Source organism: Varanus komodoensis, unplaced genomic scaffold, assembly GCF_004798865.1.
Source record: "Varanus komodoensis strain SLA01 unplaced genomic scaffold, ASM479886v1 scaffold14_3, whole genome shotgun sequence".
In the NCBI taxonomy this organism is placed as follows: domain Eukaryota; kingdom Metazoa; phylum Chordata; class Lepidosauria; order Squamata; family Varanidae; genus Varanus; species Varanus komodoensis.
The window spans coordinates 632217-658949 of NW_025335439.1; the positions used below are offsets into that span (position 1 = coordinate 632217).

The following is a 26733-nucleotide window of genomic DNA, read 5'->3' on the forward strand; positions in this document are numbered from 1 at the left end:
TGTGTAAGAAAACTTTCAGACCATTACAGTGTCACTAATCATTGGCACTGCAACATTTCAAACTGTAAATCCTTTTCTGGCTTCATTGCAGACTTTTTTGGGGGACAAGGGATGATCATGGTAAAGCAAGTAAATAGATTTTTTAATATTTTTCAAAAGGATTAACACTGCTATTAAAATATCTGTAATTTAAAACTCTAAACAATTTGTTGTAAAACTTGCCCTATATAAGCCCAATTTGATGAGTCAGTCCCATCAAATTAATAAATGCAGAGGAAGATAAGAAAACTGAAGCTGTAATTGTCAGTGTAATGTCTAAGAAGCAAGATCTATTGAATACAGCAGTACTTAGTTCTGAATAAGCATTAATGCAGTATTGTGACTAAAGTTTATAGGCATTCTGAGATCTTACATTCTGATAGACTCTTTCTGCTTTTCCTTGTTTTCTCCTTTCTGGTCTGCTGCTGTTTTAATTTCTTGAACATTCCTTTATAAAAAAACTTTTCTTTGAGAAGAGCATGAGTTATCAGTGAAAGCACACAGAATAGCTAATGACTCAGAAACATGGTATATGCCTGAACTAGTTCAGCTTCGATATTAGAACATAAGCTCTCATATGAGGAGAATATATTCCCACCAGAGTCTGTGACTAGCATCTAATGGTCTTACATTTGAACTCGCATCCTCACAAGTGTCATTTTCTGGTATGTTCTGATATTACAGAAAGTTTTGGAAAAACGGGCTGTGACCCTTTACCTACTATGGCCTCTGTGACTATAATATTGCTGTGAATCTGGATAGGCAGATATGTCATTTATTGCTATTGGGTTGACTTTTCTGATATATGAGGGATACTGGAAATATCTTAGAATTAGCATTCAGGTAAGTACAGTGAGCATTTTTTGTTAAGTTAAACCATACTTAAGCATTAGTTTTATGCCACAGGCACCTGGTCTTAATGAGCAAGCACTTTCAGCCTACATATATTGTTTTCCTAAAATGGATAGCCTCATGCCGAGCAATACGGCATCCAAATGGGACTAGCCATGCACAATGGTTTGGGGTTTCTTGCATAGGCCTTCCTCTAGCACAGGTATACAGAAAAATACTGATGCCACCCAAAAAAAAAAAAATTTGAGAACTACAAATATATGCTGTCCTTATTCTGCTGAATGATATTTAGACTCATCATTCAGCAGAATATATATGCCCATATATGCCCTTAGTTATGGAATCTGACACCTTGGTTTCATCAAGAACTCTGCCATACAGTGTATATAGGTGTAATGCAAGAGTAGTGTAGTGGTTAACACTGTTGGAATGGGACTCAGGTGATCTGGGTTTTAATCCTCACTCAGCCATAGAGGTCACTGGGGGACTCTGGACCAGTCACAGACTCAGTCTAACCTACTCACAGGGTTGTTGTGTGATAAGCTTGAGAGAACGAGAATTATCTAAGCTGCCTTGATTTCCTTGGAAGGAAAAAAGTCTGAATATAAATAGAATAAATAAATGAAATATATAAAAACTATTTATTATTATTTATTATTAATTGGTTCAAAATAGAGCTGCCAGGCTGCTGATGGGGACTGGGCGTTATGTTCACATGACTCCAGTTCTCCATCAGCTTCACTGGCTCCCCATTGAAGTCTGGGCCCAATTCAGGGTGTTGATTATGACCTATAAAGCCCTTATCGGCTTGGGTCCTGGTTACCTGAAGGAGCGCCTACATCCATATATGCCCGCCTGCCCCTTGAGATCAGCGGGAGAGGCCCTTCTCCGGGAACCCTCTGTGAAGGATATTAGGAGGGTGAGTACCCGGAGGAGGGCTTTCTCTGCGTTGGCGCCCAATCTATGGAATGCGCTCCCCAGAGAGGTCCGCCTGGCGCCGTCGTTATTTGTTTTTCGGCGCCAGGCGAAGACCTTTTTATTCAAACGCTATTTTAATTGTTAATATTATTCATCTATTTTATTTTTCGGGCCAGGTCGACTCATATTGTTTTATACTGTCCTTATTTATTTATTATTATGAGCCGCCCCGAGGCTTCGGCGAATGGGGTGGCATAGAAGCCTTCTAAATAAATAAACAAATACACAAACAAACACACACACCAGGGACGTTACCAGGGACGTTGCCCAACTATGTCATTACATTATCATGAAAGATGCTGCAGTAGTGGAAGTTCCAAACCATATACAAGAAATGAATCCAACTAATGTTGTTTGCAGAAGTGCACTTAGCCTACTGTGCATTATACTTGCACAACCTATTGCGCATCATGCTTGCAACTTACACTTGTGTGGTGTGTGATACAACTGCATAAGCAACAGAAAGATTTGGTGGAGCTTCACCAGTACTATTTGAGTTGGTGTAATGAAGCCATTAGATAGTTTTTGTAATTCAGACATTTTGTGTTCTAACGTTTAAAAAAGAAATCCTCAGCTCCATATGTAGGAGGCAGAGTTAGGCAGATCACTCCTTGGGATCTCATACATGCAAGCATGACGTCTTCTGCTCAGCTGCGGAGCCCCATCTGATGACCTGTATGGCTCCCCATCAGTGAACAGAGAATGGCTTCACATTTTGCCCTAGTGTTTTTTTCTACAGCCATTGAAGAATGTGTATTTTTAATAAAAGCAATTTCTCAGGAATCCAGGTTCCACAAATCCCCATTTGCTTAAGGGTCTCCAGCCATATGTGGCTCTGTCCTCTCTTCTACATATTGCAGTAGAATTATTTTAAACAATTCCTTTTGTAAAGTTTAATCTTCTGCCCTTGGAAGATTTCACACATGATCAGCTCCTTCCCCAGCTGGTTACAATGATGTGAAGCCTTATGTGTAGCTTTATGGAAAATTAAAATTTGAAGTGAAGCTTCCATTTTCACTTAGCTCCAGTGCCATAAAAGTTGAGGAACAGGCAGAAACATAGCAAGTAAACCTCCATGTGGTTAGACATGCAGCTCCAACAGTGTTGTCTGCCTTACAACAAAAGCCTAGCCACTGAAAAAGCTGTGGCAACTTTAGAGTAATTCATATGATTGGCACAAAAGTGGCATATGTTAAGGCTGGGAAGTACATATTCAAACTTGTTAATCTAAAGTAGCAAAGTTATTTTCTTAAACAGATTTACTCAGTTTATCAATGGAAGTATGAAAGACAAGGTGTTTTGATTGTGTTGGCAATTTAGCAAGCAAAACACACTTTTTCGTGTGTCTTTGTTTTTGTGGTTTGTGTCCTTAATTAACCTGAAACCCTCACAAAAAGAAGTTTACTGATTTCAGTCCAGTTCATAATGAATAACATCCTATATATTGGATATAAAAGCAAGGCATGACACCACACTTTCATTCAACTTCTGCTCAGGAAATAGGGCAGAACAAAATATTTGAGAAATGCCTTCACATTTCCCCAATGGAACCTGCACACATATACATCAGTTTTATTTTAAAAAGTGGAATAATATGACAGTCAATAATACTTTATTCAGTTTACTAAGGAGCATGTTTAAAAGCTTAAATGCAATGGTTTGGATGATGTTACACTTGCAAAGTACTTCAGTTTGTCCTCTTTCTTTGTGTTCTTTTTTCTCAGATATCTTTTGATTTAGCAGAATACACAGCTGATGTTGACGGAATTGGTACTTTACGGTTGCTAGATGCTATCAAGACATGTGGTCTCATAAATTGTGTTAAGTTCTACCAAGCCTCAACCAGTGAACTTTATGGGAAAGTGCAGGAAATTCCCCAAAAGGAGACCACGCCTTTTTATCCCAGGTCACCATATGGTAAGCATAGTAGGCTTGACCACATATTGCATCCTGATTCTGTGTATGCTTGATTGCCTTGAAAACAAAATGACTTGGGCTAGCAGAGGTGTAATAGCATCCTATGTGAGGCCAGTGGGTGTGTGTTCTCAAGCTTTTTCAGACTGGATCCAATTGTACTTATTTGTTGAAGCAGCAGTTTACAGGGTTGGCTTGTTAGATTTTGCACAGAAATTTTTTCATTCCATTGTACTTTTTTTCGAGCCCTCAAATTTAGTATCTGTGCTTTCCATTAATGGCAGAAAAGACCATATATCTTTTCTTGATGACATTGTGCTAACCTTTTCTTTGGGTAATTCTTTTTTATATGGAAATCACAGTGACTGCATTTCTTATGTAGTACAAATATTACTATGTAAAGATAACCTGGTGTCATTGTTTTATGAATGTAAGCCAGTATCTCTGTTCAGTAGCTTGCTTATTCATATCCAGAATAAGGAACTTATCCCTTAATGGTATTTGCCCTCTTCTTTTTAACTGATTTTCTATTTCTTTGACTAAATTAAAAAGTATCTTTTTTAATAAACATGGATTTACTTGACTGTATGCAATAGTTTAGTGCTAAATTAAGGTTGCAATTTTTTTTTCTGTCCTTCCAAATCTCCTTTTGGTCAAAGGTCACTCCAGTGGTGCATTTCACAGTGCTACTTCTGTGTTGTTTTTTTAAGAACATGCTTGAATATAAAGTATACCAAGTCTGTGAGAGAAACTTCTCTAACATTTGCTGCTGAGCACTGCTGTAATTTCGTTTTATGTCTTTGTGTTTTGCTGATATTGCTGAAACAGTGAAATGGAATATCAGAAGTTCAGTGATCCAATAGTAATGAGTTTCTTGGAAGGTTTTCTTTCTTGATAATGATTATGCATGTGTGTGTGACTGGATAGACACCCTTGCTTTTGTAAAAGTTCGATAAACATGTTAGGATTATTGTTACAGGGGCAGCCAAACTATATGCATTTTGGATTGTGGTGAACTTCAGGGAGGCCTATAATCTCTTTGCTGTGAATGGTATTCTCTTCAACCATGAGAGTCCCAGGAGAGGTAAGATATATGAAGGTTTTAATTACTTTTGAACAGGTATGGATTTATAATTACATAATGAAAAATTAAAATTAAAATTAACATTTGTTTTATATACAGTTCAAAACACTGTATATAGAAAAACAATTATATTTTGGTATTTTATTTCAACTTTCAGAGCTAAGCCTCTTAACAACAGAAAAATATAAAATGCTATTATAACTTTTTACAGTCCTTCAAACCATAATCATCAAAAGTTGAATACATCTAAACATAATAACAATAATAAGATTAAATGGGTTGTGAAAAGTGAGTCACAATTAATTAAGTTAAGTGAGTCACAGTTAATAGCAGCACTTCTTGCCCACCTTGTACAGATTTCATGTTAAGACTCTTTATGGCAGCATACAAAGTGTTTAAAAGCTCAGAGTTCATTGATTTGCAGGGGAGGAAATATTCCAAGGTTCAAACTGACATCTATATTGAATGAGGAACACACAAAAAAGGCATTTCAGTCTTACATACTACCATCCACCACTCCTTTAATTTTTAATAGCCCTGGGGATGAGTGGGGAAACAATAGAAAAGAGATACAATGTAAAACATTCGTTACTGTAGACCATGCTTTAGAGAGGGATATAAAATGGTTAAAATGAAGCTGCCTTCACTTTCTATTCCTTTCTCACTTCTACTGAACTGCATCTAAGTATCTTTCTGCTGCCATTCATCTTTTGCCATTTCAGAATGGCAGGAGTAAAAAATTCTTTTATAGGCTTCTTAGATTGTCCCACCAGCATCTCTGGACAGCAGGATGAAATCGCCAGAGTATTTCTGCTATATGATTATTATTTTTAGAGCAGTCTATTCTGATGCATTCAGAGTTAATTAAATTGAAAGAAGCATTTCGAGACTGTTTTAACATGTGAAACAAGATAATTTACTTTACGTATTGGTTGCATTTGCTTTCAAATTAATTAAAATGATACAATAAAACCTGAGCCAACAAATTTGGCAATTTCCTGACCATTTCTTGCATACTTTCTGATAGTTCTAAAACTGGGAGTAAGCTGGATTTCATATGAAGCAATTTTCAGGTCAGGCTGCCTCTTTAAAGAGGGTGTTATGGTTTGGGGGAAGAAGAAAAATTTCAATATTCATCACTGCTTTTGATCTCTAAGGCTTCTTTGACATTCTACCCAGCTCTGAGACTGCTTCCCACTGAGCTTCCAGTCTTATGGTTCTCTTTCAAACATTTATTATCCCACTGGATATGGTGAGCCAGTAATTCCAAGTTGCTGTCTTTGCTTTAAGTCTCAGTCTCTCTCTCTCTCTCTCTCTCTCTCTCTCTCTCTCTCTCTCTCTCCCTCTCCCTCTCCCTCTCCCTCTCCCTCTCCCTCTCCCTCTCTCTCCCCCCCCTCTCTCTCTCTCTCTGTGTGCGCGCGCGCGCGTGTATGCGCATGTGCATGTATGCCACTTTCCCATGAACAAGAACCCTCCGGGGAAAAATGCATACTCCTGTGCTCCCACCAGAACAGAAACAAAAGCAGTCAACAGAACACTTTAGATGAAAGTAGTGCCCTTTTGCCCAGAGTTAATATGAACTGTCTGCAAATTTTGTAATTCTGGAAAGGAGCTAACTAATATTTTCTCTTAGTCACTAAAGAGCTATTCATTGTTTCCATAGCTTTATCAACACTAAAAAGCGTATTTAGTATTGGAGGTGAAAGGCCAAATTGTGATAACATGCTTCCTGAAAACTGTGAAATGTTCTTAATACATGCTTTGTCATTCAGGCACTTCTCAGGAGCCAGTGAGCAGGGGCAAGCAGGGCGTTGAACTGATTCCCATTTAACTTCTCCCTCGCTCACCTCCCCCAGCCCTACACACACACACACACACACACACTAGACCTTATCTGTAAAGAATGAAGCCATTTAGCAGCAGAATAGCATAGCTAGATTTCAGACTCAGAGCTGCTCTTCTTGATTTAGTTCTCTTTTTGAGCAACAGCAGTAACAGAATGAGAACTTGTACAGGAACCGGCTAGCAGTAACAATGGCAGGGTGCACCCATATGTATCTGTATATGTCGGGTAGGTGGAGTTCTGAATGGGTGCTTGGATTTTTTCCACATGTGCCTTCCCACACATTGTCCTCCGGTTCTGGTTTATCGTGGACAATGTGGGACATGGCCTACTGCAGGTAATTTCCTTACTTTTGCTCATCCTCACAACCTGAGGCTATATGTCAATGTCAAGAATTCAATTTTTACACCTATAGGACTGACTTGGTGCAGTCCTGGACAATGCGTACTTTGGTGCTTAGCATTCTCTTTCATGATAATGTAGAAGTCTATAGCAAGTGGTACAAGATTCTGGGAAATGAAAAGCTTGTGAAGAGCAGCATTATATTCAAGACTCATCACAAATTTCAACAAAGTTTTATTTGGTGTGAGGGCTAAAAACACACACTTAGGAACAAAATTTTAAAAAGCACACTCCTCAGGTGACCAGACAACTGGCTTCAGAATATCATTCCAGATATTCTATGGCATGTTTCATCATGTTGGAAACATTGATGAGTGCTCGCTAAAGCAATTTCCCTAACCTGTGGCCCTCCAGATGTTTTTGACCACGGTTTCCAGTATTTCTGATCATTAACTATGATGGCTGGGGTTGATAGGAGTTGAAGTCCAAAAGATATGAGTTCAGGAAGGTGAGTCTAGAAAGTCGTAGTTGAGTCTGGGTGGAGTGGCAGTATAAATGGGTTATCAGGGTTTAGGGTTCTGCTTGCTGTGGAGAAAGCAAAAGTGAGTACAGAAATATCAGTAGACTTTATAAAAAGCCCATGTGTGCTTCTATTTGTTAGTGAACAGCCCTTCCCTTGGATCAGTCATTATTGCCATTCTCAAAGAAAAGCTCTTCTTCAACTTCAAACTAAATTTTTAGAAAGGAGTGTAAAGCAATGAGTATCTGGAGGGAAACAAAAAGTAAAAATGTCAAAGAAATATAGGGAAAATTAGATGATATAATGGTTTGTATACTGTATAGTAAAACAAAAAGAACTACAGTAGTCTCCATCTTTAGTAATAGTATATTGCTTTAAGGACTCTGGTAAATAATTAGTAGTCCATCAGCCGTACTACCATCAAAAGTTGTATAAATTATTTAAAGAATGAATGATTTTTAAGGAACGGTAATTATAGGGGAGGTATAGCCATTGACTGTCCTTTGGTGAAAATATACCATTTATAAGACTGATTATACTTATCTGTTTCTGGGTAACCTATTAGTTTACTTTAACATGGCAAGGATGAATAACAGAAAAAAATGTGTTCTGGGAGTCAGGTAAGACATTGTAGAAGTAGGAAATCTAATTGCGTTGTTTTACTGTCATTTGTCTTGTCCCCATTCCCTGACAAATGACAGCTTGGATCAAAAGACTTTTCCTGCTTTAAAGTAATGAGAACAACAGAAACATTCAGATTATGGGTGGTTCATAACTGTGCTTTTCTTTCTTTGACATGGCTTCATGCCAGTAATTTCTTCATATAAAAGCTGCTTTGTATAATAAGTTACAGAAATTGGCATTGCATAGCTTCTTGATTGTCACTATACTTATAATAACAAAAGCTGTAAAAAGTTGTCTGTGAAGGCTACCAATGTCAACATATATTTCAGAATAATATTCTTGAGGTGATCAAGCTACCCTGTAAGGAAAAAGTTCACCGCAGGACAGCTGGGGCATCTGTTTACTCTCAGTCTCTCTCCATCCTCAATACGTTTGGACTGGAAAATGGTGCTTGGTCTTTATTTCTCATGAAGGTCTGGGCTTTTCTTCTTGTGAAATGCTTCTGTTGTAATATACAACTACGCTTTTCTGTTGGATAATATTGTACAGTAAAAGGTCAGGCTGAAATTCCTACTAATTTCTGCCACGTGACTCCTATAAGTGCCATTTCCATCTATTACTTCTTTGATGTGTCTCAAATATGTCTGACGCTGGTGGTTAGGTGCATTCAACAATCACAGAATACTAGTGTTGGATGGAGCCAACCCCCTGCTTAGTGCAGGATTCCAAGTTAACTGCATCTTGAATGTGTCCAGAGTGTAACTGGTTTCATTGGTCATATTGCTCTAACAGTCAGGAAGTTCTTCCTGATGTTCAATTTGAATTTAGCTTCCTGTAACCTGGGACTGCAGGTGGCGCAGTGGTTTAAACCGCTGTGCTGCTGGGCTGGTAGATCGAAAGGTCGCCGGTTCAAATCTGCACAATGGAGTGAGTTCCTGTTGCTCCGTCCCAGCTCCTGCCAACCTTGCAGCTTGAAAACATGCAAATGCAAGTAGATAAAAAGGCACCACTTCGGTGGGCAGGTAACAGCATTCCGTGCACTTCGGTGTTTAGTCATGCCGACCACATGATCATGGAGACTGTCTGTGGACAAACACTGGCTCCCTCAGCTAGGAAATAGAGATGAGCACTGCCCCCTAGAGTCAGGCATGACTGGACTTAATGCAGGGGTCCCAAACTCAACTTACCTGGGGGCCGCTGGAAGTAGAGTCTGGGTGAGGCTGGGCCGCATCAAGTATTCCACCACTGCAGTGGTGGTGGGTCGCTCATCCCGTGGCTGGCCTGGGCGCCACCGGCGCTTTGAAGGCCGCAGGGTCCCTCCCCTGTGCCCCGCCCGTCCCGGCAATTGGTCCACGGGCTGCGAGTTTGAGACCCCTGACTTAATGCCAAGGGGAAACCTTTACCTTAACCTGAGCCTGTTACTCTATGACCTGCATTCTGGGAGATCCTGACCTCTTCCTGTGTTACAAGTACTTGAAGAATGCTATCATAGCTCCTCGGACTACTCTTTTCAAAGCTAAGAACTAAGCCCAGTTCTTTCCATCTGTAGTCATGGGGCCTTGTTTCCAGCACCCAAATCATCCTTATTGCCCTCCTATGAACCCTTTCCAGTATTCCTGCATCTTTCTGAACTGTGGTGCCCAGAACTAGATGAATGCTTCAGATGAGGCCTAATCAGTGCTGAACTAGTACTTCACGGGATTTGAAAGTGAGACTTCTATTAATGCAGCCTAGAAAACATAGAAACATAGAGTGAGTCAGAAGGGGCCTCTTGAGCCATCTAGTCTAATCCTGGCTCCGCCAACGACATGTCCTATCCTTGAACACCCTCACCAATGGGTCCTCAACCACCTCCCATGGAAGCCCATTCCATACCCTCAGGGTCCTAACTGTCAGGAAGTACTTCCTGGCATCCAAATTGAACCTTGGTTCCCTGACCTTTGCTCCATTGGAGCACATCCTGCCCTCCTCTGCAGGGGAGGTCCCTACCCACCTCTGTGTGACACCCCCTCACATACCTTTATGTCACCAACAGGTCCCCTCTGAGTCTCCTCCAGGCTGAAAAGACCCAGTTCCCTCAGTCTCGCCTCATATGGATTTCCTTGCAATTCAGCCACCATCCTTGTGGCCCTACGCTGCACTGACTCTAACCTGGCTATATCCTTCCTGTAATGAGGGGCCCAGAACTGAACACGACACTCCAGTTGCGGGTGCACCAGAGTCATATAGAGTGGTAGTAATACCTCTCTTGATCTAGAAGCCATGCTTCTGGCTATCAACCAAGGGTGACGTTCGCCCTCTTGACTACCATGTTGTACTGCTGACTCATGTTTAGCCTGCAGTCAAGCACTATCCCAGATCCCTTTCACAAGTTCTGCTCTCCAGCCACTTGTCCCCTAACCTGTACTTATGACACCCATTCCTGTGCCCCAAGTGCAAGACTTTGCACTTATCCACATCAAACACCATCCTGTTATCTCCTACCCACTTTCATAGGCTGTCTAGCTTCTTCTGGATCCAGAGTGCCTGCTCCTCAGTTGTGGCCACTGCCCCTGTTTTAGTATCGTCTAGTCATTTTGCAGCTATATCACATTGTTGACTCATACTCAGCTTGTGATCTGCAACAATTCCAGGTCACATGTTTGGCTACACTTTTGTATTGCCTCCTTTAGAATAAAAAATTCAAGTATAGCATGGTAACTGCCACTTTGTCCACTAAATCTTCCCTGTTAGTTAGAGTCAAGTCAAGGATAACTATTCCTCTGGTTCCTTCCTCCACTTTCTGTAGGGGAAGTTACTAGCAACAAGTTGCTAGGAATTTCTTGGAGCGGCCAGATCATGTTTGGCAGAAATTGTCTCCCCAACAGATATCAGAAAAATTGAAATGCCCCATAACTACTACATTATGCCTCCATGAAACATTGGGAATTTGTTTTTCAAAAGTTTCATCCTCTTCTTCTGCTTTACTTTGCCAGTGTAACATGTGTATATATCAATATTAGTGCCATAACAAGAAGCTCCCAGACCAGAATGGGCTTTCAGGCCATGTGCCATGTTGAATAGGCTTGAGTTTGGGAAGACGGACCTATCCTGGGCTAGCAATATGAGTTAAGATTGAGTGCTGGAATTCTAACACAGAAAAGGTCAGACATTTCCTGGTAAGAAAGATTAGGCAAAACAACCCTACAAGCCATTGTCCCAAGATGCCTGGAATTTACCTCATCAAGCACAGTCGAAGATCCACAGAAAGCAGACATGCTTGTGGTCATGTAGCACTGTGAAACAATAGTTAAAGTAATCAAGAAGCAGTCAAACACCTGTCCAACGATTACCAGGACTTTGGGAAACTCATGCTTCCCACAGTGAACAGGTACAGAGGGATAGATCAGGCACTTTCTTTACCTCTTTAGAAATAGAGACTATGATTAGTCAGCAAAAATCCATCATATTCTTGTAGTTACCAACCTTGCTCTCTCCTCCCAGCTAGTCTTAGGGCTATGCCTTTGAGCACAAGCTTCTTGGGGGTTCTTGAGCTGCCTAGGGATGCTGTTAGCAAAATAGGTGGCATATAAGCACTTAAAATCTTGGGGCACGAACATGGCTCCCACTTCAGCACTACTCTATGAACATTATAGTGAAAGGTAGCAATAATACCCTTATTTTAAAGGACCTTTGCTGATGAGCACCTGCCAAAATGTTGCACCTACAGTGTTGCTAAAAAAAGCAAGCTGCAAATGATCTGTTTTTCAAAACCTAAAATTCCTCAAATGTGCTTGTTGAAGTTTTGTGTACCTTCAATTCAACTAATGTTGCTTTTGCCAGAGTTGCTGGGTAAATAAGGCATTGGCTCGCTGATCTTAAAGTGGTACAGTCAATCAGGCATGACATTTTCCTTGTATATTGTCATGCTTAACACTGCCTAAATAAAACTTCAGCCTCATCAGCTCAAACAGATAACCACAAACTGTAGAAGCTTTTTTTTTTTTTTTGTAAGCTTAACTATGTGGGGTGGGGTGGGGTTGTGATTTTCTTCTGGAAAGGACAGAGACAGAATGAGAAAAATTGGAGGAGCAGGGAGAGAACAAGAACATGGGAGAGGAGGAAGAGTGTTTATTGACTTCCTAAAAATTTAAATAATCTAAGTACGTATTGTGTGCATCCCAGTCCTACATTGCACTGCATAGAAAGGTTGCTCTAAATGTTCTGCTTCCTAGCCTGGCCTGTTGTATTTGTGTGTGAGAGAGTGTCTAAGGTATGAGAAACATAAATCCTGAATACAGAGAGAAACAGCTCAAGGTTCTGCAGAACCATTTTAGAACAGGAATGACTAAGGCACTTCAGGAAATGTTGTATCTTGGTGTCACTAATCTCCTCCCCTCCTTTTACCCTGGATTGCCCCTAAAAGCCCTTCTTTGAGCTCTGCCATATGAACTCCGAGGGTCAGTTCAGGTGGTTCTTTCTATGCAGGCTGCTGTGTGGGAAGATTTGAGTGTAGATACCTGGCAGTGATGCTGTAGTGCTTTTCTGTCCTTTTCACTGAGAATCCAAAGATTCCTATGGCCATCCAGCAACCATGGGTTTACACTGCCCAGCACTGTATATTTCCAGTTACTTATTTCATTTTAATTCCTAAACTTCCTAGCAATGAGTTCAGGGTAGCTAGAAACCTATATCATATAGTCAAACTTATATCAAAATTATACGACACATTGAACACTGCATCTAAGATTATAAATACTCAATAGTATATAGAAAAACATCACCATATCTCCTGAAATCATATAAATCACTTGCCCATACACCTACAGATTATGCAAATAGATGTCTTTAACTTAGCCTGATGAAAACACCATGGGAAAGAGGCAATGGGAAGGATTCTACAGGCAGTGCGCCAGCACTGAGAGGACTTATGTGGTAGTCTGGTAGGCCATGTTCCTCAAGGGTACCAAAAGCAGAGCCCTCCCATTTTATCTTTTTTATTTTTAAAAAAATAAGTTTTATTTGAAATTATAATCCTAAAAAAAACAACAAAAGGAAACTACAAACAACATCCATCATCAAAAACAATGAGCCCGCTGGGTCAGCCCCCACACCCTTCTTTTTCCATTTATGATAACTTAAAAACGTATTTAAATCTAAGCCAAGTCCTGTTTCTCTAGCCAATAATAAAAAGAGTCCCAAGTTTGATAGAAGTCAGTATCTTCTTTCTCCTTCAGTGATAAAGTCAATCTATCCATTTCTGCACAGTCCAGAATCTGTTTTAGAATCAGTTCATTGGTGGGTAGTTCCTTACTTTTCCAGTGTTGAGCGAATGCAATCTTCGCCGCAGTGATTACATGTAAAATCAAATTCATTTCTTGTTTACTAATGTCCTCCGGTATAATGCCTAATAAAAAAACTTCAGGTTTAAAAACTAAGGATTTTTGTAACATTTCCTCGAGCCATTTATATATTTTAATCCAATAGTTTTTCACATTATCGCAAGTCCACCACATATGATAAAAAGTACCCAATTTATGTTTACATTTCCAACATCCATTTGACATATTTGGAAGCATCTTAACTAATCGATTTGGTGACAGATACCATCTGTAAAACATTTTATACAAGTTTTCTTTATACGAAGTTGCTAATATTACCTTAATATTTCTCTCCCACAGCTTTTGCCACTTTTCTAATTCAATATTGTATCCAACATTTTGTGTCCACGTTATCATAGTTTCCTTATCCTGTTCATCTTCCATTTTCCTGTCAAGTAAGAAGTCATATAATATTTTAATCATTTTCTCAACTGATTTAGGCATCACTTGGTCAAATGCTGTTAAGTCCTTATAAAAACCCCACGTTTATAGTCTTTAGCATATCTCGATTGTATCTGCACCTTATGCCACCAAGAGATATTAGATCCCTGTTCTTGTGTTTCTTGATTCAATTTCAGGCCTCCATCCTATTCTAAAACATCATCATATCTTATAATCCCTTCAAAATTCAATGTGTTTGGATACAGAAAAGCTTCCATGGGTGAAAGCCATCTTGGTAATTTATCCTCCCATTTTATCTTAAATCCTGAATTTGTCAGAACTTGGGAAAGTGGTCAGAACTTCAACTGACCCCTGGTATTACTGCATATGTTTTGTCTTCCTGATTGGTTATCATTTTAAGGCTGAAAATTAACTATAAAAAGTGTCTGAAAACTGTGGATAAACACAGTAGCTGTTTACAAGCAACAGCAGCAACAAAATATTTAGTAGAGTGCTTCAGGATTCTATCTATGCCCTTTTCCAGGGTACTTCATTTCATATGCCACTCTTTTGTGTGGTTTGTGCAATTTTGTGTGGATTATACCATAAGAATAATCATTCTAGAGAATGAGTTTAGTAATAGTGTATAGTATTATTATTTGGAGAGAATGAAAAAGTATCTTTTCTTCTACTGTTTGTTTATTTTCTGTAAACCCCTGACATGTTTAATTATATTGTTAGGGTCTGCAGGTGGGAATATATTAACTATCATGCAATTATGCAATTTGCAGCCTTCTAGCAGTGCCTTGCATTGAACTATTCCTCCAAACTTAATGTTCCCCCAAGAGATCATCATTGTGGAATGGGAGCTTTAATGATACTGCCTAGTAGGTCAAAGCACTAAAACTCACTGCAGTCTCTATGATTATTACTGCACTCATTGCTGATAAAACACATGGGTGCTGAAAGCTATTAGATTCACATGCTAGGTTACTGCAGTCTGAAACTCAAGATTGTATATTTTTACTTTCTTTGGAAGAGGAAAACAATTGCTGGAAAGTGCTTTCTCCTGCAACTCGATTTATAAATTGCAGTGAAAAATGCTGTGAGATGACAAGAACATTCATGCAAGATTTTAAAGCAGAAATTTATAATTTCAGGAAGGTTTATAATAAAATTCTTGTGTAAATTAAGACATTGTTTATATTTCTTGGGCAGTACACAACACTGCTTGTCTCCTTACAGTATTAACATATTGCTACCATAAATGAACTCTAGAGGTATGCTGATAGTGTAAGCCATGGTTCCTCAAACTACAGCTTGGGGGCTGGATCCGACCTGCCATGCCCATTTGTACCGTGCCCATGTGCACGCACGCCGCCGCCCACCTCACCCCCCACGTAGGGGGGGCAGCATTTGCTCACTTGGAGAACATGATCTCCAAGCGAGCAAGCCGCTGCCTCGTGCGCCCGCCTCGCAGTGCATGCCTGCCCTGCCCAAGCCTTGCCTCACCTTGTCTCGTCTTGCGCCCCGCACCTGTGCCTGTCCACACCGCCCCTGCCCCCGGCCCGCATGCACCGCCAGCACCACCTTTCCAGCCCATGCCCAGCACCGGCACCTTTCAACTGGCCCCCTGGTGAAAAAGTTTGAGGACCCCTGGTGTAAGCTAACACAGTGGGTTTCCTTAGAAAACATGTCATAAGTTTATCAGCAAAAACTGATAAAGGGTACTTCTGGCTACTGAGGACACCTGTGCCAGTAGTGATCTGTTGGATGGATGAGTCCCACCAAACTGTGTGTTTGATCTATTGGAGTAAGGGCAGAGATTTGACTTATTGCTGTAGCAAAGGAGTTTTCAAGGGATGTAGGAATACATTCTTGATTCGGAGGAGGAGGAGGTGAGAGACTCTGCAGTTGAAATGCCCAGACAAATGAATCACTGATAGACGAGAAAGAGGAAGAAAATCAGCCTTAGATACTGTAGGAAAACTTGGCAAGCCTGTTAAGGAGAGGGAGGGGGGAATTGGTATAACTCATTGCAGGGTGAGAGAGCATTTGGAAAGGGAGGATTAACTAAGGACTGTCAGATGCTCTGTGTGGTTGGATCTGAAGCAACAAGAGCCATCTTAAAGGCAGAGTTTTGACAATTTGAGTTTGGGAGCAATATCCCTTAGTCTGGAGGATCAGCTCATGAGACCACATTTCCTGAATGGTCTGATTAGATAAAATTCTAACTATTCTTGTTTTGTTTGTTACTCTTTTCTGAAATACACTTAATTTGTACTTTAAAGTCAGCCAAGCTGGCTTGCATTACCACAATAAAGGTCTGAGTTAGAATATCAGCCTCTGCCTTCAGAAGGAGAGAGAGAGAAATGTCTCTGGCAGAGTGCAAAGCCCTAAAGAACAAGTCAGGTGCCACTCAGTTGCGCAGATGAACTACCCTCTTGTCTAGACTGACTCAGTTTACTGACACTCATTCTGATCAGCACCTCAGCCAGGCACTAATTTCAGTCACCTGCTGCCTTTTTCCCTGTGATGCTGTGTAGAAAAAAAATCCAGTTCTTTATTTTGACACAGAATTTTTTCCATTTCATGCATTCATTAGTAAAAACAGATAAGAACTGTAAATAAAATATTAATCTTGGCAATTTCAAAGTTGCAATAAATGGCTTCCCGGTGATTATTCCTAGGAAATGTATAAGAGTATATATAGATATGTAGATACATAGCTACTACTGAAAAATGTCTCATGGTAGAATGGAGCTCATAAGTAATGAAATTAAAGGTGCGCTAGCAACTTAGTGCAAGAAAGTTGAACTCTGTTCAGATAGATGAGTGGATATCAGCATACCATGCACAGTTCTTTGGTCTGCTAAAATCAGTTAGTGTCAGCAGTTTTTTCTACCTTAATTTTTCCTGAAATGTAAACAATATAAGGGAAGTGCATACTAGTAACTTAATTTTTTTTACTATTATTCCATATTTTTACAGCATGTAACATTTAGCACACATTAAGTATGTTTTAGGTTTCTTCTTCAAACATTTCAAATACTCATTGCGAATAGGGTCAAACCTTCATTTTTGCTGTATGCTAAATATATGTAAACAGAAAAAGAAAAAAAATAGTTTCCTAGTCTAATGCTTGATGAGGGCATCAGAACATTTTCTGATGCAAACTGAAAAATTTCCTGATTTAAAAAGCAGTATGCAAATTATAATTTGTAATGGAATTTTTTCTGCAAGTTTTCAAATTCAATTTTTTGCAGAAAGCCCAGTTGAATCCCTCTTTATTTTCATTTTTTATCAAATCCAGGAAAAAAGAGTGATATATATGCATGTTGCCCTCATATTGATGACACCTCAGACAAATCTCCAGATGACCTCACCCAGCAGTGTCATCTGGAAATTTAACAGCATGGGCAACCAGCTGAAACCCTGTGGACTTCATAACACAGGTTGCAAAGGGTTAGGCAGAAATCTCCAGCAATCCACCATCCAAGGAGCAGCAGAACTTTTGCAAAATAAGGCTTCCAAACCCCAGCCTATCCCTCTAACCCTAACCCTAACCCCAGAAGAATAGTATAGTCAGTGATATCAAAGGCCATAGCGAGGTTTAAATAATTGAGATACAGTCCCCTTGTCTTTTTTTCCAGGAAAAGACATCCCACAAGGTAACCAAGGCAATTTCAGTTTTAAAACTAGACCTGAGCCTGGGTTAAAATAACTCTAGAAAATGAATTTCTTCGTTGTGGCCTCTGTGCATTACACATATGGGTTCTGCGCCTGTACAGTGCCTATGGCCAGAAGATTGATAGCTAACGGTTTTGGCAGGAAACTCCGCTCCCCCCCCCATATTATCTATGGAGCAGAGTGTCCGCCATTTTCCAGTCTTTGTAACCACCGTTCATTGTGCCTTGTGCCACTTTCACTCTTGCTAAGGTCGTTACTCGTTCTTCTCCGCTTTGGCGATTTCTCTTTCTCTTTTCCAAGTAAGTATTCCCTCGTCCTTATTGCTCTTATTAGCATTCCTGTTAGTCTCTTCGTTCCTCTTCTTCTTGTTTTCTAAAAAAAACAAAACCAAAAATGTTATCTACTCCCTCTGCACTATCTTCTTTCTTCTTTTTCCACGATGGCACAACGAGCAACGTTCTGCAAGTGCGTAGAGTGCAGCTGTAAGATGCCCACGGTGGACCTGCATGACCTGTGCCTCCTCTGTTTTGGGGAAGGTCATAGGACGGACAAATGTGGCCACTGTTTGGCCTTCTCGAAGCAGGCTAGGAAGAACAGGGAGAATCGCCTGCATAAACTCTTGTGGGACCAGGCTCTCCTACAATCGGACCGGCTGGTGGCTAAGCCCGCTTCAACTTCGGCTGTACCTGACCACTGTCCAACTCCGACTGCTCCACTGCAGTGCCTGGCTTCTTCCTCTACCGCTCCGCCCTCACACCCTCTGACGAAGATGCTCCCATCATGGGCGATCAGCCTGTTTCCCTGCCAAAAAAGCAGCGGGAAAAGAGAAACACAGCAGCCCTGAAAAGCCGTCTGTTCATAAGAAGGCCAAGAAGGACAAGGCCGAAAAGCCGGTTAAGAAACCGAAAAAAACCAAGTATACCAAACATCGACACTCGGGTTCGGCGGTGTCCTTGGTCCCGACTGCTGTTGCAGTACCAACACCCTCAGGTCCAACCATTCAGGCGGCTATGAGGGTTACTCCTCCGGGCTCTCCACGCTGTACAGGAACTGAACCACAACTACACCAGGATCCACCCCGAGGTTCGATTTCTGACGGCGAGATACAAGATTCTCTGCCGAGGGCTAGGTCTCCCACACCTATGCCTCCTGTGTGGTTGGATACCGAAGCTGGAATGTCTCCTCCGAGGAGCCATAGAAGTCGATCTTCAGATGCCCAATCCAATGACTGGTACCACTCCCAGTATTCTTCTGTTCCAAGATGGGGTGACTACCAATCCGTTGGCTATTACCCAGCCGCTCGAGACCAGCCTTCTCCGCCAGCTCCTCGGGATCGCTTCCATCCCTCGACTCCGAGAGATGCTCCACCAGCACTGTCTAGGGAGAGCGGTAGATCAGTGTCGCCAGGAGATTCTTCCTCCAGCATCCCAGCCCCTTATTGGGTGGACTCGGATGAGTCCGAGGTCGATTCGACTTCACCCGATGTTGCGGTCACATCTCAAGGCCCCGGATCACCAGAAGAGCCACACATCTCTTTTGCAGAGTTGATGTCGAGGCTGGTTCGGTCGCTGGAGATCGAGGGCCAGCAACAGCCTGGTCCCAGCACCGATCAGTTCTACGATGTGGTCTGGGGTGAACAATCGACCTCCATCACTTTGCCGCTCATCACAACTCTGCACCAAGCGATGACCCAGCCATGGGACCTTCCGGCTCACCCTCAACTGACATCAAGGAGATATGAAGCCATGTATCAGATTCAGGAGGAGGACATTCTGTTCCTTCTACATCACCCTAGACTGAACTCGGTCGTGGTGGAGTCTTCTCAGGGCTGGGAGTCATGGGGTCACACCGCTCCCCGTGACAAGGAAGGGAGGAAGATCGACTCCCTCACATGCCGAGTCTATGCAGCTTCTGGACTCGGCCTCCGAATCTCCAATTATGAGACGACATTGGCGCGCTACCAATATTTTATAATGCAGCGCCTGGACAACATCATTGCCGCTCTCCCAGACAACCAAGGCGACCTCGCACAGGTTTTCATAAAGGAGGCCATGCAGGTCGCAATACAACAGCTCTCCACAGCCAGACACCATGTGGACACCGATTCGAGGGCCTTAGTCGGTGCCATATCCCTGGAGGCATGCTTCGTTGCGTAACTGCAACTTCCCGGAGGAGATGAAGAGGAGAATCGAGGAGATGCCCTTTGTCAGGTCCAGCCTCTTCAATGCAAAGACTGACCACAAGTTGAAGAAGATCCACAAGTCTAGGATGACGGCTCGTCGTATGGAACTACAGCCTCAGCCTCGATGTAAGTGGTCGTGGACCCATCCACAATACCGACAGCAATACCAGCCCCGACAACAGCCACAGCACTGCCAACAACGCCGCAGACAACAACCGCCCCAGCAATTCCAACAAGGCCACTGCCGTTTTGACAGGGATAAGTGCCAGCGCTGACGGGGTGGGCGAACCTTTCCTCTACTCCCAATCCCACCCTTCCCCCTCTCATTTGGGGACCGGCTGAAAGGCCAACTCCCCATTTGGGAGTCCATCACATCTGATCGGTGGGTGTTATCCATCATTCAGCACGGATATCGAATAGAATTCGACATCGTTCCTCCATCAAGTCCAATCCAGTTTACTCCATGCTCACCGGTGTTGTTAGATGACGTTCATCAGCTGCTTTCTAAAGGAGTGGTTCATCGCTTGTCTCTACCTGAAGGACTCCACGGATTCTATTCTAGATACTTTACGGTCCCGAAACGGGATGGGGGTCTCTGGCCAATATTGGACCTAAGAACTATTAACAAATTTATAACACCAAAGAAATTTTGGATTACCACCCTTCAGAATATTTTACCGTTGCTGGGGAGAGAGGACTGGTTCGCCTCATTGGACTTGAGGGATGCCTATTTTCACATTTCAATCCGTCCGTGTCATAGGCGTTTCCTCCGTTTTCCTGTTGCTTCTGAAATCTTCGAATTCATGGTGCTCCTGTTTGGGCTGGCTACCGCCCCGAGGGTCTTTACGAAGTACATGGCTCCAGTCTGCGCATACCTCCGACTATGTAGTGTTCAAAGATACCCCTACCTTGATGATTGGTTATTGGTTTCTCAGACCAGAGAAGGACTTTTTTCCTCTATAAATATGACCTGCACCCTGCTGCAGGATCTTGGACTTTGCATTAACCACAAGAAATCCTCTCTTGTTCCTGCGCAGATGATCAATTTCATTGGAGCCCATCTGAATTCTACGGTGGCGAAGGCATTCCTTCCACAAGACAGACAGCACACTCTTGCTCGACACATCCATCGAATGCGACGAGAAGGGACGGTTCCTGCCCAATCTATCCAAAGACTCTTGGGACACATGGCTGCGTCGGTTGCCGTCATTCCACATGCCAGGCTTCGGCTTCGCCCCCTTCAGCTCTTCTTTAACAAGATGTTTCGACCACAAAAGGACTTTCCTACGAAGTTGATTTGGCTCCCGTCCTCCGTTCTACAATCTTTGATATGGTGGACAGTCCCAGCCAACTTAAACGTTGGAGTTCTGTTCCGACCTCGGTGCCCTACAGTGACTCTCGGTACTGATGCATCTCTGCTTGGATGGGGAGCTCTGTGCTCCAGTTTATGCACTCAAGGTGTTTAGAATCGACAGGAGTCCAGGAATCATATCAATTTCCTGGAACTTCTGGCAGTATTCAAGGCTCTATGATCGTTCGAGGACGTTCTTTGGCATCGAGTAGTTCAGATAGCTTTGGACAACTTCGCTACAGTCTTTTATCTGAACAAACAAGGCGAGACGAAGTCTTCTACTCTGGCTCAGCTATTGATGCGGATATGGAATTGGTGCATCCCGAGAGACATTGCTTTAGTAGCAGTACATCTAGCCAGTTCGGACAATGTCAAGGCCGATCTTCTAAACAGACAAATGTCGACATCCCATGAATGGGAGCTGGATCAACAGATATGCGACCAACTCTTCCATTGTTGGGGACATCCGGACATGGACTTGTTCACTACCCAGCAGAACAGGGTATGCAAAAACTTTTATTCGAGAGCGGGAATCGGACAAGGATCATCAGGGGATACTTTTATGATCCCCTGGGACAATATGAGCTTTTACGCTTTCCCTCCAGTTCCCCTCATTATGAGAATAATATCAAAGATAGCCCACAACGGGGCCACAGGACTATGATAACTCCATGGTGGCCATGCCAAACATGGTTTTCAACACTTCTTCGAATATCTCACGACGAATACCTCCAACTTCCGACTGTTCCATATCTAATAACTCAGTGAGAGGGCACAGTTCATCAGCCAGATCTGCCATCGCTGAAACTAACAGCATGGCAGATTCGATAACATTTGCTGCTGATTCGGTACCGATGACGTTTAACTCTTCTACGGATCATATCCCCGAATCAGTCACTCGGATTGAGGCTTCGAATCCGTTGCCTTTCCCTCCTTCATTGGATTCAACAAGTTTCCCATCGGGATTGACGGCTTTACACCCGGAAATTCAAAGCATTCTCGAATCTGCATTAAGATCATAAACCGAAAGTCATACGCAGCTAAGTAGAGACGATTCTCTACCTTTGCAGAGTCTTGTTCGTTTCTCCCATATTCAGCATCCATAGAGAATATTCTTCAGTTTCTCTTAGAACTCCACCATTTAGGACTTAAACCTTCTTCCATGAAAGTGTACATGGCGGCAATTTCTTACTATCGTGGTACAATTCAGGGATCCTCCATTTTTTCCCAACCATTGATAAAAAGATTCCTTAAAGGACTGCATAACCTTCATCCAGCGATCAGACCAGTTATGCCTACTTGGAGTCTTTCAGTGGTATTACAGGCACTAACAAGACCCCCATTTGAGCCTTTGGCGACTGTTGATTTGCGCCTTGTTTCCTGGAAGGCAGCTTTTCTTGTAGTGGTTACATCAGCTCGAAGAGCTAGTGAGCTCTGTGCCTTCAGGGTAGAAGCTCCCTATTCAAATTTCCATAGAGAGAAAGTTGTTCTATGAATGGATCCTTCCTTTCTACCGAAAGTGGCTACTACTTTCCATATGAGTCAAGAGGTCGTTTTACCTGCTTTTTTTCCATCTCCATCGAATCCAATCGAGAGATCCTTGCACACGCTCGACGTACGACGCTGCCTAGCCTTTTGTAGATCAAGGACTGAATCCATTTGTCGCTCCAGTCGGCTCTTTGTTAAATACTCGGAGCAGGACCAAGGTTCTCCTGTTACCCCTCAAAGACTTTCCAAATAGATAGTTCACACTATAACTTTGTCCTTCCAGTTAGCTAAGATTGACTTACCTACAACCCCAAGGGGTCATTCTACATGAGCAGTAGCTGCTTCTTCAGTCTTTGCGGCAGGGGTCCTGATTGACGATGTCTGCAGGGCGGCCACCTGGGCCACTCCATGCACGTTCGCTAAGCATTATCATCTGGACGTCCGTGCTAGACAGGACTGTTCCTTTGGCAGAACCTTCCTTTCAGCTGTTTTTCGTTGATGGCACCTCCCCTCCTCCAGTCAGGGTAAGCTTGCTAATCTACCCATATGTGTGATGCACAGAGGCCACAATGAAGAAAAGCAGGTTGCTTACCTGTAACTGATGTTTTTTGAGTGGCCATCTGTGCAGTCACACAACCCACCCACCCACCCCGCTCGGTGTCGATGGGTGGAACTTGTTATCGGTACCATACTACTTTTTATTCTTGGTACCTACATTACATTTCTTAACTTGTTATCGGTACATACAACGTTTTTTTCCCTTAGTTTAGAATTTTTTTCTCTAGAGAGCGAACGTCTGGTCTATCAAAGACTGGAAAATGGCGGACACTCCGCTCCATATATAATACGGGGCGGGGAGAGGGGAACGGAGTTAGCTCCCACTAACTGTTAGCTATCAATCTTCCGTCCATAGGCACTGCGCAGGCGCAGAATCCATATGTGTGACTGCGCAGATGGCCACTCAAAGAACATCAGTTACAGGTAAGCAACCTGCTTTACCTCCAAGAATGATTTGAATTGGCTGACAACCATCTGCTTGAACACTTTGCCAGGAAGACAATGTTTTCTATAGATATTCAAATCTTAAGGTTCTAGGTTAGCTTTTTTGAGAAGCAGTCTAATCACCACCATTTCTGAAGTCTAAGCTTGGTAAATTTTGGACTATCCAACAGATACTTCTTCATTTCAGTGTGTTTGAGCTTCAGCTGAATGAAAGATAAGAGTACCTTGTTCCTGTACTGTTGAGAATTATGAAAGGTGCTCTGCTCACACATGTGTAATTCCACAGGTGACCGTAGAACAATTTACAGGCAAGTAGGAGCTTGTTTTTGTTGCTTAATGTTTTAGCATACAAATCTGTATTTCACTTTGAACTTATATGAAGGTCCATGTTTGTTCTTAAATGTTTGGGTTAAGATTTTGTTTTTGTATTTTGTTTTCAGAAACTTTCCCTTGAGTTTATTTTTCTTGGCCTTTTGCCTAAACTGAATGCTGAAGCTTTAGATTAAGGGTGTTTAAGGTTTCAAAGAAAGATACTTGATGAGAAAGTATAACTAATGTGACATATATGTTGGCACTTTTTTGCTTGCAGAAGTGATAAATGTGGCAGAATGTATGTGATTGATAGGAGGAGGTGGGAAGGCTGAAAGAAATCACCATAACTTTTATTTCTTAGGATCAGTTATCAGACAGTTACCAGACAGTTTGTCATCTCCTTATGCTGTCTTTCTCTTTATTTTAGGGGCTAACTTTGTGACGCGAAAAATTAGCCGTTCTGTCGCTAAGATCCACCTGGGACAGCTGGAATGTTTCAGCTTGGGCAATCTGGATGCCAAGAGAGACTGGGGTCATGCCAAGGACTATGTTGAGGTATGCTGTTGGTGAAATGCCTTTACTGTAGGAGCTTTAAAGAAAATATGTGACTTGCAGGGATACCTCTGAACCAAGCAATTGTCTCCATCTAGGGAAGTAACACAGGAGGCTCTATTAAGTATAACCTGAAAATAAACAACATATCTTCAGTGTTATGCTCCTTGCTAAATTCATTTGGAAACCAGAATGCATTAAGTATCTATTCTCTACCCCATAAATTCTTTTTATGTTTTTGTGTGAAACATAGCAGACAGATACTTCAAATACAGTTGAAGCTTTCACACCTAACTGCATTTTGATGTCATCTTAAAAGGATAAGAGAAAGCAATGCCCTGTCAGCTATTGGAAAGTCATTTTGGTTCTTTTCATGGTCTCCATGCGCAGAGCCTACTGTCAGGAAGCTTCCATAGCTAAGTGTTCAATGGACAGGAGCCCTCCCCTTCCTTTTCTCAGGATTGTGGGAAGAGGCTCCCACCCATCATCTTAGTTCATTTTTGACTGCCATCACACTTAGATCAGGAAACATTTTTCTTCCTTCCACTTGAAAATATAACATTCTTTTCTCTCATTTTTCTCTTCTTTGCCTAAAACAAACCCCTCTCTTTCCCTGTTCCTGCCTCAATGAACGCATTTCTTCACTCTTTCACTTAAAAAAAACTTCTACAAAATACATTTTTCTACCTGTTTTCCTATCCACCAGTCCCTGTGTCTTCTCCCAGGTTGCTGTCTCTCCCTTTTCTACCTTCCACCTTTGTGGCATCCTTGGTGGCTTTTAGGAGCTGTGCTGCCTGCAATGGCAGGCTGCCTCATCCGACAGCCATTTCCTTTGCCTCCTTTGTCTGGACGAGGGACATGTCGTGGAGCCCTGTGCTCACTGCAAGGCCTTCACAAAGCATACCTGGAGACACCAGACTGATTTGCTCAAGGCTGAACTCTGGAAGAAGAAGAGCCTTCAGATCATGGACTCTTCCTGGAAAAGAAGGCAAGAGAACCCCCAGCCAAGCCATGACAACTGTGACAGACCCATTCTCTAGGCAACCAAGCAGCCAGGAAAGCTGCAAAGTACTCAAAGGATGGCAAACAAAGAAGAGGTGCCACATGAGCTCTGGTTGACCAGCGACCCAGATCATCCCACCCCCTCACCTGCCAATTGTTCCCAATCTCTGGAGCTGAAGGAGGGCTCTACCATTACGCTGGGAAGGAAGCCAGGAGCGCAACCTGTCAGGTCACCAAACCCCTAGTCATCGCAGACCTCCACACCTAGGAGATGGTGCTTTTGGGAGCCAACTCCAGTACCCTGGTAACTAACTCACATACTCGCCGGTCACTCCTGCAAGACCGACACCATCACTGTTGGAGAGCAGCTCGACACCAGAGCACCCCACCATGCCAACCTCAGTGCCATGCTTGGAGGCCAGGGGACACCCAGAGTGATCCCACTCTCCCCTTACTGAGTGGGACCAGGCCTCAGCTGGTCACCAACATCCTTCCACTCTGGATATGGATCCGGATCTTCGATGGTGGCTGTGACCCATGGTACTGGATTGACACAGGGCATTGGTACCAAGTTGAACAGTTCTGAGACATTGACACCAAGTGCCACTGACATTGGGACTGAGCCAACATCAATTGTTGATGCCACCAACTGCCACTGCTTAGCATTGAGCCAGTGACACTCCTCAATTCCTGGTTGACAACACACTTTGGCACCAAGCCAACACCACTCCCTGATACCTGGCTGCCACCAGACCTTGATGGCAGATAGGCATTGAAGTTGTCCCTGGACAACTTTGCCTAAGACCCAGCATCCCCCTTGGAGGAGAGAACATCTTGATATGCAGGACAGACTCAGAGCTGGAACTAGAGAATGAGCAGCAACAGCACCAGTCTTGCCAAGTCAGTCTTCAATGCCCTTGATTCAGAAGACTCAATGCCTGTGGCCATCCCTTTCCTGCCACCCATGCTCCACATGGTCAAGCAATCCTAGAAGTCTTCTTTGGCTCCTTCAACACATCCAGGAGAGTGGTGTCAATGTACCAGATGCTAGGAAAGGACACTCCATTTTTTTTCCAGCACCCAAAGCTGAATTCTGTGATGGTCAAGTTGGTGCAGGGAACATCACAACATGAACACTTAGCACTGGTCAATCACATGGGGTGCCAACTGGACTGCTTGGTGAGATGCATTTACACAGCCTTGTCCCTCGGCCTCCA

The 26733-nt window shown here is 42.6% G+C and overlaps 1 protein-coding gene across 2 annotated transcripts in view; it reads left to right on the top strand.

The window, feature by feature from the left end:
• GMDS (GDP-mannose 4,6-dehydratase) overlaps nt 1–26733 on the top strand; it is a 422539-nt gene that overhangs the window by 126152 nt on the left and 269654 nt on the right. For both annotated transcript variants that reach the window (XM_044424558.1, XM_044424560.1), the window contains exons 5-7: nt 3594–3786; nt 4763–4867; nt 24390–24517. In XM_044424558.1, the coding sequence (XP_044280493.1) occupies nt 3594–3786; nt 4763–4867; nt 24390–24517 (426 nt within the window). The remainder of the gene's footprint in view (nt 1–3593; nt 3787–4762; nt 4868–24389; nt 24518–26733) is intronic.